This window comes from Gymnoscopelus microlampas (genome assembly GCF_963454915.1).
Source record: "Gymnoscopelus microlampas genome assembly, chromosome: 11".
In the NCBI taxonomy this organism is placed as follows: Eukaryota; Metazoa; Chordata; class Actinopteri; order Myctophiformes; family Myctophidae; genus Gymnoscopelus; species Gymnoscopelus microlampas.
This window is the reverse complement of record NC_139948.1, coordinates 20,421,744-20,433,175: the sequence shown is the minus strand read 5'-3', so window position 1 is coordinate 20,433,175 and position 11,432 is coordinate 20,421,744. Positions and strand designations below refer to the sequence as shown.

The window sequence follows — 11,432 nt, the reverse complement described above, 5'->3', positions numbered from 1 at the left end:
CAGTTTTTTTTGCTTGATATAAAGAAATATGTCTCAATTTAAAAATATTTTGCTTGTTTTAATTTGGCCATTTTTTGCAGTGTAGCCATGCCACTAAGACTCAGACGTAACCACAAACAAACCCAATACAACCATATATAGCCGTGACTATGACTCAGACATAACCATAAACAAACCTGATATGTCCATATATAAGCATATATGGAGATCCTGTTGTCCAGAGCCACCGATCCAAACAATATGCCCATATATGGGCATGCCGATATACAGGGTATGGGCATAATACATTCAAAATGTCACTATAAGCCCCCAGACCTTACTTTGAGAACCACTATAGTACTATATACAGTAGCTAAATATTATCTACAAGCTCACGTGTCACTATGCAACCGCTGTGAGATGTCCAAAATAAATAGGGACGCCAGGTTGTTAAACTCTGTTGACAGCCACAAAATGGTTCTAATAATACTATCATTTGGGCAACTCTACCCATCAAGATACGTCTAGTTAAAGTCTGTGTTTTTGCCACATGGGAGGCTCATATTCTTAACATACTTAATATCCATAACAGCCATTATCACCGTCTTCAAAGCCACCAGAATACACGACAAAAACACGGTACAAAATCGCAAATTACCAAAATAAAGTTTCCCCAGTAAGGTCAAAAGCCACATTCTTTGCCATTAAACACTCACCTCAGAAAATTCCCTCTTCTTTAAGCTACTTTCTTGATCTATCTTCTTGATGAATCAATGATGACGCAGTTATATTATTATCTTCTCAGGAGGATTGTACCGTTCCGCTCGCGACGAACTTCAAAGCTCGCGCTGTGGTCCAGCGTCCCTTGTGCTCTCAGCGTCACTTGTCAAAAAGGACAGATCTACAAGCTCGCAGCGTGTTGCCATGCTACAGTTGTTGTACGTGTTGTTAGCTTGTAGATCTGTTGTTTTGTAACATGACACCCTGCATGGTGAACTTTGATTTGGAGCCAAGTCAGCCAACCAATAGGAAAGAAGCACTGCAAGATTACATCACTTGGCAGCCATTTGTAGTTTTCTTCAGTTTCCTAGAGATTCCAGGAGATACACCTTGGGCTGTAGGCTGGCTATTAATAAGCTACTTACTATTTGGGCAGGCCCCATATATTTATTAGATGTATTCGATATAGTGTGATTATGAGAATGCTGTATTCAACTACCCCTACAAAAATAGCTAGGGCACCCATGTATATATACATATATATATATATATATATACGGTATATACGGAATATACAATATACTATATACAGACACACACAGTTTGGAAGGACAAAAGAAATGCAGACAGAGGAATTAACGATGGAGAGATGACGAGATGGAGGGGTGGTGGAGGAGGAGGGGTAGGGGGTGGGGGGGGCGTGAGAAAAGGGCATGAGAGACATGCCAGGGAGGAATGGAGCAGGTAACGAGGGATTCAAGAGAGAGAGAGAGAGAGAGAGATAGAGAGAGCAGCAGAGGATGGATAGAAGAACGGGAGGATGACAGGTTTGCAGGAGTGAAAGAGAGGAGCCTCGACATCCCATGAAGCCCCGTCGCTCATTAATGAGAGCAGGGTGCATGATATCAACATGCCGCAGTCCTCCCGTCAGCCACACCAAACAACTGTTTGTCAAAACGGAGAACACAGTGACAGGGAAGGTGGCTGATCTAGCACTGTTCAGACAGCAGGTAGATAGCTGCAGGAGAGAGGGAGAGAGAGGGGAGGGGGAGAGAGAGAGAGAGAGAGAGAGAGAACGTAGGGTGTGATATATAGAGGTGCTGCAGGTGTTTTGCTGCAGGCGAGCGTGGGAGAGCAGCAATGTGCACACACGTGCGTGTGTGTGTGTGTGTGTGTGTGTGTGTGTGTGTGTGTGTGTGTGTGTGTGTGTGTGTGTGTGTGTGTGTGTGTGTGTGTGTGTGTGTGTGTGCTTCACAGTTAGTCAGGAGTGCTAGACAGAGCTATTGATCTGTAAAGTCAAAAGTGTTCAAACACACACGCACAGACACACACACACACACACACACACACACACACACACACACACACACACACACACACACACACGGATGAACAGTGTGCATTGTAGAGACCTACTGTAGATCAACTTCACAGACACCAAACTCTGATTGCCAGCACAATACCATCATGTGATCATGCTGACATGAGGCCTTTCTAGCTATTCGCATGCCTACTTGTCAACTGGTAGGATGTAGTTTCATGATGAGCATTTGCAAAAAGTGTCCTTAAGGGGGGCAAGATAAACGAGACAACCAAAACAGCATTCCTTCCTTGAGGATCAATGAAATAGAACAAAGAAATGACTGGTAATTACCAAGCTGCATGATGAATGGAGCTTCAGACTCAACATTGTGACCAGTAGTGTAAAGTAGCTAAGTATATTTACTCAAGTACTATACTTTCTTTTTTTTTAGGTATTTGTACTTTACTTGCGTATTTCCAAATTCCAATACTTTTACTTCTACGCCACTACATCTCAGAGGCAAATATTGTACTCCACTACAATTATTTGTACATTTTGATTATTATTACAAAACACACATTAACCACTTCAGCCCTATATACATTTCGGCCATTTGAAAATAGCCGATCTACAAGCTCACAATGCGTCGCATTGTGAGCTTGTAGATATGCAATTTTCTAAATAATTTGAAACATTCGAAAACGGGTAATGGGACATTCTGCATAATGAGTACTTTTACTTTTGGTACTTTAAGTGCATTTTGATGCAAATACTTTTGTACTTTTACTCAAGTACATTTTGAATTCTGGGCTAAAAGTCCAGAATTGTATCAGAGTATTTCAGTACATTGCAGTATTAATACTTTTACTTAAGTAAAAAAAAAATGTACTTTTTCCACCACTGACTCACAATGTCACACGTGCAACAAAGTGCAGTCTGTAACCAATATGCCATAATGAAGTATTTGGCCTGAGTAAACAAGACCAGGCCAAAGCTAGTACAGTACTGCACACGGCTGGACCACAATGTAAATTACATTAGCTTTTTAGTTCATTGTGTTATCCTCAATTGTGGGCTTTTAACCACCTCTAGAGTTGGCACTGTACTTGGTAAAGTTTTTTCCCCGTCTACACCAATTGTCTTCGCCAAAAATAAGTTCTACAAGTGAGTTCATAGTTGGCTATTTATGGCTAATAGTAGGCTATTTATGGCTAATGTTCCCCCAGAATATGGATGCTGAGGTTCAAGTGGTTAATTTAAAATGACAGATGAGTAAGCGGTGACACTGACACTCAGTCTGGGTGGCGGCCAATCAGATTTTTTTTAATGTAACAGGATAGCAACTAGGAAGCAACTCTATGGATGTGACATAATGTTTATGTTTTATATTTTAATGGACCCTGAGTCTAAACAAATAATGAACTAAAAAAAACTGAAATAATTGACTGGTATTGAGCAATTGTATTACCTATGACAATAAGTGCCAAGAGGACAATGCAAATGTTATGTAACTTTCCACTTATACCTCAGATTTGAATACGGTTTCCTGCGCAAGTGCAGACATTTTTACCATTGAGCTAATAGAGCCTGCCTGCTTGCTCGGGGGATAAATTGTATCTTGACTATCAGGTCAAAATTGGTGTCAGATCCTGTGTCTAGGTGAGACATGACCTTTGGCACGATCTAAATGTCTCAATAGAAGTGCAGGAAGACAAAATACAACCACCAACTGTATAAGTTACAGTATATTGTATTACCATACTCTACCATACAGATATTGGACTAAACTAAATTGACAGACAGACAGACAGACAGACAGACAGACAGACAGACAGACAGACAGACAGACAGACACAGACAAGATAAGCAAGACTTGACTAGGTGTGTTGGTGATTTGGCCAATGCACACACAAATATAGCACACAAATAGACACACACAGAGCCTCAATATCCCAGCTTGTCTAACTGCCACAGCACCACCAGTCCTCATTACCCAAACTGCTGACCTGATGACAATGTGTGTGTGTGTGTGTGTGTGTGTGTGTGTGTGTGTGTGTGTGTGTGTGTGTGTGTGTGTGTGTGTGTGTGTGTGTGTGTGTGTGTGTGTGTGTGTGTGTGTGTGTGTGTGTGTGTGTGTGTGTGTGTGTGTGTGTGTGTGTGTGTGTGTGTGTGTTATTTGTTGGTGGCTAATTAAATCATTATTTTTCAACTTCTCTCATTACTGTCAGGGAAAGCTGATTAATCTAGTGCAACTGCTCGAATGCTGTCAAATGGGCACAAACCAGTGTGTGTGTGTGTGTGTGTGTGTGTGTGTGTGTGTGTGTGTGTGTGTGTGTGTGTGCGTGTGTGTGTGTGTGAGCCCAAGCCCCCCCCCCCCCGATTCAACTACAGAAAAAAACAGCTCAAAGCCGCCTCTCTCTCTCTCTCTCACACACACACACACACACACACACACACACACACACACAATGGAATTGCGTCGATCTCCACATCTAACATGCTTACAGTCTGAGCCACCACCACCACCAATGGTATGCATTGGAAGCTCGGCTTTGTGAGACAAGATTTGGTGTGTGTGTGTGTGTGTGTGTGTGTGTGTGTGTGTGTGTGTGTGTGTGTGTGTGTGTGTGTGTGTGTGTGTGTGTGTGTGTGTGTGTGTGTGTGTGTGTGTGTGTGTGTGTGTGTGTGTGTGTGTGTGTGTGCGTGTGTGTGCGCGCACACATACAAGCCCATGTAGCCCACAGCCAGGGAACAGCAGATAGTAGCATACAGTAGCTCTGCCATAAGGATGCAGTGTGAAATCTCTCTTAAAAACATCAAAGAGAGAATCCTAAAGGAAGATAGAAAATAGGCTGATAGTTGGCCCTTCTAGTTTTTGTCTGCCTACAATAGGATATATTTTTTATGTCTGTCTGTGACTGCCTGCACTGTAGAATCCTGAGTGTTCATTTCATTCAACTCATTGTGAAAACATTTGGTTACGTTTGTAAATTCTTACATTCGTTACAAGTGGATAAATTAACACCTAGGATTTGACAGTGTGACCAGTCTGTCTGATGGGCAATACATACATACATACATTTATGTCTGTCTGTCAGTCTGAATATAACAGATTCACTGCATAGAAACCATAAAAACAAGGCAAAAAAGTGCTTTTTTAATGACAGCCGATGACATTTATGCGGGCTCCAGCGAAGTGTGCTGGCGAGCAAAAAAATACACTTTATGGATTTAAAGTACATTCATACAGACAGACTGCCTGCGGAAGTCTGGACTAAAAATCCTCAAGAGTGGCCATCAGTTTGGGAACACGTGCGTGACCGAGACTATGTTTTGACTATGTTCTGTCCATGTGTCTGTCTGTCCGTCCGTCCGTCCGTCCGTGTGTCCGTCCGTCAGTGAACAGCTATGATCAGCTCTGGCACCATTGGCCCAAACGACATGAAACTGTGCACACACCTGGTTTCTGGAGCAGAACCTGTGCCCACATTTTTTCACATCGGCCTGCTATAACACCACCAGGAGGCAGATTACTCCTACAGATTTTGTCAAACATCACGCAAATCGGTACATAGTATCTCTATAGTCAATCATGTAATCAAGACGGATCCGTCCGATTGTTCATATTCTATCCTAATTGGCTAACATTGCCTTCCAAAGTTTGCAGGAGTGGTCCGTTTTTAAATCGGACCATTCAAATCATGAATGCAGCGTGCGATTGTCGTGAAACTTTGCATGCACATTCCCACTAGGCCAAGGAAGAGATGCAACCCTAAATTTTACACTACAAAGTTGCGGCGGATTTGGCCTCGCCCAGAAATACCCATATGTGAGTTTCAAAGAATTGCTTTGCTCAGTCACATTATTCCCTGTGAGCATATGCACCCCCCCCCCCCTCCACCCACACACACACAGGATTCAAGTCACACATACATCAGCCGCTTAATATGTGTACATATTTTGAAACAGGGGCATCAGTGAGTCTAAGGACCGTCAACCACAACAAATACATTCAGTGGGGTCATCCCTATGTTCCCCGGGGAACGGGTGCATTTCTCCTTTCCGACATGTCGCCTTTCCGACGTTGACTAACCCTATACCTAACCCTAACCCTAACCTTAACGGCACGCGGAAGCCACTAGTCGGAGTGGTGAGATGTCGGAATGGAAGGAGCACCCCCCGGGGAACATACAAATCATGAATGCAGCGTGCGATTGTCGTGAAACTTTGCATGCACATTCCCACTAGGCCAAGGAAGAGATGCAACCCTAAATTTTACACTACAAAGTTACGGCGGATTTGGCCTCGCCCAGAAATACCCATATGTGAGTTTCAAAGAATTCCCCGGGGAACATAGGACCCGGGGAACATAGGTACGGTCCCCATTCAGTGAGATGGTCACTCCATCCAACCATATCCCTCTTCTCAGCTTTACAAAAGATGAAATGAGATAGTAGCTGTCTATAAAGCTTTCAAATGACTTCAATCCTCAATGTGTCATCAACATCAACATACTGTAAATACTTGTGACATATAGATTTTATATAGCCAGTATATTGCTGGATGAAAATAAACCATGGCACAGAAACGACACAGTAAAGTCCTATGCGTTAATTTAACGCTCAAGATTTTACTGTGTACACTGCGAAATATAACATTGTATAATGTGCTATACTGTACACATTTCTTCAGGTCAGTAACACAGGAACAGCAACTTGAGCCGGCAACTCCCTGCCTTCTGCTGGCTTAGTCACACCCGACCTAGACTGAAAGAACGAGCCCAATCGATGGTCTTGAAGGGCGGAGCCAACCCAGGCGCTGGATTCCAGCGCCTGGGTTTGGAGCACTCTGATTGGTTAGGAGATAACAAGGTCCTAAGACCAGCGTTCCTGCAAGGTTCTCCCAGGCTTTTTTTCTTTTGAAACAAAAAAAAAGGCATGGGTTTCTGAGGCTACACCCGACCCGACCTGGTCAAAAAACAAGGTGTTTCACACCCGACCTGTCCGAATAAACAAGGTGGCCCACTGCAATGCTAGCGAATCGGGGCTGGTACTCATAATGCATTTTTCCTCCCACAAACAGTCAAAGTAAGAGGCATAAATAAATTGGACTTACCATACTCTGGAGGGGACTCTGGGTACAGGAAATGAACAGGGGAAAGGGGAAGGTATTGGGAAAGTGACTAAATAAATAAAATAACAAAATGTCAAAGGGCAAAACAACAGAGTGGGACAGAGGCAAGAGAGCAGACTCTGAAAAGTGGGAGAAGGAAAGAAAATGTAAAAAGTGGGATGTGGGCGGTGGGGAGGTGAGGACAGCGCCGGTGGCGAGATAAGAGGATGAGTTAGGAGAGCAGGATGAAAGGATGTCAGAGAGAGAGGGAGGAGAGAGGAAATGGTGCTGAACGGGCGGAGTAAAAGGTGACGCATGGCGATAGATGAGACTAAGACGGATAGGAGAGGTCACAGGAGGAGTGATTAGAGGTGACTGAGTGACAAAGAGGTGACCAGGAGGAGGAGAGGAGATTAACGCACGCCGGGAGCGGCAAAACCGCGAGTCAAAATGTCATTTAAGGTCCTTTTGGCATGGAAGAATCTATGCGTTGGAGACCTTTAAGCGATGTTTTATCTGCAGGGTTGCACACGTAAATCAGTGACCTATAGAGTTATGTGACTCTAGTATGTCATGGACCTTACAGTTCAAGGTAAATTCATGGTCGCTCTCATGCTTTGCGAAAGGTGAGGGTACATATATACATATGTATATATATATATATCTGCAGATGTGTCAGCTGTTTGAAGTTGCTTATTGTACAGTAGTTACAGTCAGGTCACCTTGTCGGATTTCACTGACAGGTCCTTGAGATATTCATCCAGCCGTTTCCCTCTCTTCCCTCCTCTATAGCTCCTTGACATCCTTTCATCTTGCTTTCCCCACTCATCCTCTTATAATCCTGGTGCTCTCCCTGGTGCTCTCCTCAACTTTCAACCCCCCCCCCGAAAGGGTCAGAGTTACAGACCTATAAGGGTCCATTTGAAACCCTCACAAGGAACCCTGAAGGCCCCACTTTGAGAACCACTGACATAATCTCTAAACTAAGTGTAAGAGCCATATATTTCATTTCTGTTGTTTCTAATTTTTGATGACATCACCGCAGGACGCGGTCAAGGCCAAGGTTGGCTAGGTACTTGACAGGGTCTGTAATCAAGCGCAGGTGTTGCTTGTGGCATAGGCACACAGTCTTTGACTGTGTTTGAGAGGGCTGTTGGGCTATATTCCCGTGCGTTTAAGTTTAATTGTATTTATTATTTTGTATGTTGACAGCGACAGAGAATAAACCTTTTTTGTTGAACTCAACGGACGGTTTGGAATTCAGTTTTTGAGCACACGTCGAAACATCCTTTTAACTACACTAAGTTTGACCGTATGGAACCTATATTTTGTTGACCCTATTCCCAAGGCCTATACAGAAAATATCTTTGCTGATAACAGCCGATCTGCAAGCTCACAGCGTTATGAGCTTGTAGAAAATAGATTGGCTATTTCCGTAGAACGTTCGCCCCTAGAATAGGGAAGCTAGGGTTCAAGTTATTAACTCTTTGAGTGAACAAATGGGCCCGTGAGCAGTCTCTGAGCTACGAATGGATAAATGAACGTTGAGTACTTCATTGCGTTGGATGAAGACTTCACACAGAAAAGAAAGATATGATGGAAACGGTGACGAGCGTACAGGACTTATAGGAGAGGGAGAGGGTTAGGGGTGAGAGGGCCCACCCGCTAGTGCAGTAATAAAGGATATGGGCTGGAGACCATGCGGATGCACCAGCTGCGCGGGCAGGTGGTCTGCTTGAGGCAGAAGAAGACCACGGGCGCCAGCTCGGGGAACGGCACCACCAGGGCGCTCAGGTCGCTGCCGATGCTGACGTCGTCGTCGTCGCACGGCCCCACCTCCTCGATGATGTCATCGTCGGACTGCGTCGAGCCGCAGTCCTCGCACTGCAGCTCCGCCCCCGCCGCCGGGGACACGCCCCCCAGCGGCACGGGACACTCCTCGTTCGTCATGGCAACCCGGGCCGAATCTGAAAAGACAAGCGGAGGGGGGGGCGGTTACTTTTTGGTTATAAGACAACGGACGATACGATACAGTACAGTGGTTCCCACACTTTTTAATGTCAAGGGCCTCCTCGTTGATTTGTATTTGGCCATGGAATATATTGTGCCAGGCACCCCCATGAAAGGTTTGTGGTATTAAATGTTTCACAATTTTTTTTTGAAAATAGCATATCTCTCTTTTTTAACTAACCGATATATATAGAGTTAACTGATTTTGCTGCTATGTTAACAGATTTGACTGGGAACCCCCTTGGAACCCTCTCAAGAACCACATAATCAATGCATTTATCAATATCACAGATAATTGTAATAATAAGCAGGGTTTGGTTGGGATGGGACGTGAATCAAATAAATGCATTTTTTGGGGGGAAATGTAGACTGAAATGTTTTATATTTATGTTATCAGACATTGATCATTTAATAAAAAAAATATGTTAACCACATTAACCCTGGAGTCCCTATTTTAGGAAAATAATGCATCATAAAAAAAGTCAAATATAATATACAAGGCAAATTTACAAGCTCAAAATGTGGCGCATCGCAAAGTGTTATTTTCGCCACAAGTCACCAGGTTGACTAAAAATGAGCGCTCTGCTCGGTGTGAGTACAACATCAACTATAACAACTTCTTGATAACACTTTACTGCCTCTCGTTGGCCAATGCAGATTCCATGAGCCCCGATGGGCTTGTTACTCTCCCCGTCTCTTTGTCCCACGAGAGCAAAAAGCATTTATTGTAAACACATCCGTTCACTGATAACAATTGTGTCTCACAGAGAGACGCGCACACACACACACACACACACACACACACACACACACACACACACACACACACACACACACACACACACACACACACACACACACACACACACACACACACACACACACTCCCACACATTGGAACCGCAGTGGATATCACTGTCAGCAGTCATCACACATTCATTGACGATTCACTTAGCCCCCCACTGTGCTCTGTGAAGGAAATGGCTTTCTATTTCCCCCACTGAGCGGATTCACATTTATCTATGTATAGGGTGATCATCACACAAACACACACACATACACACCCAAATATGTATACTGCATACCTAAGGACTTGCACATGCGCAGACATACATTGCACTGGTATGGACACAGATTACACACGCGCACACGCACACACACACGTCCACACTCAGTGGAGTGCTAGAGCCAAAATCAATTCCAAAAGTAGGAATTGAAAAAATCCCCAAAAGGTAGCACATCCAAAGGACAAAGTACTCACATTTCATGAGCCTTCATCGGAGCATGAAGGCTCTGATGAAGCTCTGATGAAGCCTCAGAGCCGAACCGTGTAAGCGTTTGTCTATTGGTGTGTGCCAACAAAAACAGTGGAAATGTGAGTACTTTGTCCTCCATTGATTTGAAATTTTGGATGTGCTACCTTTTTGGGATTTTTTCAATTCCTACGTTTGATGTGTGTTGTTTATTTATTTGTACTATTTTCTATCCCTTCCGACCAGCCAGACATCAATCAAACCCTCCGCTTGGCTATAGCCAGCCAACCAGAACAGCCTCAAGCTTATTCAGGATCAGGGCTCATAGCGCTATGATCTTGTAGATCTTCTATTTTTGCAAATCTTTGAATACATATTTTTTTTTTAAGCAAACATTTGTAACTCAAATCATATTTTTAATATGAATGTTTATTATCATTAAAATCGTAGTGTTTTGCCAATTACTTGGGGTTGCCCACTTGTAATATCCTCACGGCCCACCAGCAGGCCCCAACCCACAGGTTGAGAACCACTGAAATAGAAGCAGCCCTGCTTGGATGTATAATAACCATTGATGTATATACTCAAGTAAATACTCATATTCAAAAGTACAAATTACAAAGTACATTTTCAGAAATAGTCAATAGTAGTGAAAATAGCAGATCTACAAGCTCACAACGTGTCGCAGCGCAGCCATTACATTTTAAAAAGGTGGTTAATTATTTTTTTTTCGGTACAAAGGGCCCCTTCCTAGAAATGTAATAGTAGTAAAGAGTAAAAAGTACAATATTTCTACATAGCGGTGATGAAAATCATCAGCTTGCAACAAACTAAAACAAAGAAAGAAATACTCCAAAACATTACTTAAGTACTGTACTCATGTAAATGTACTTAGTTACTGTCCACCACTGATAATAACATATTGGAGGTAGGCTGTATGGGTTCTAACTGGGAGACAGACAGTGGGAGGCAAGAAGCTAAACACAGGCTGGAGTCTTCTCTCACACGCACATGGAGTCTTTACTCACGCGCACACGCACGCACGCACGCACGCA

The 11,432-nt window shown here is 43.5% G+C and overlaps 1 protein-coding gene across 1 annotated transcript in view; it reads right to left on the bottom strand.

Moving 5' to 3' along the window:
- The window catches only part of LOC311054655 (voltage-dependent T-type calcium channel subunit alpha-1I-like), a gene marked incomplete at both ends in the record, with an annotated part of 249,150 nt that extends 240,086 nt beyond the window's left edge, over positions 1 to 9,064 (bottom strand). The window contains 1 exon segment of the mRNA XM_084070659.1: positions 8,800 to 9,064. Within this exon segment, the coding sequence (XP_083926785.1) occupies positions 8,800 to 9,064 (265 nt within the window).
- Between the last annotated feature and the right edge of the window lie 2,368 nt (positions 9,065 to 11,432).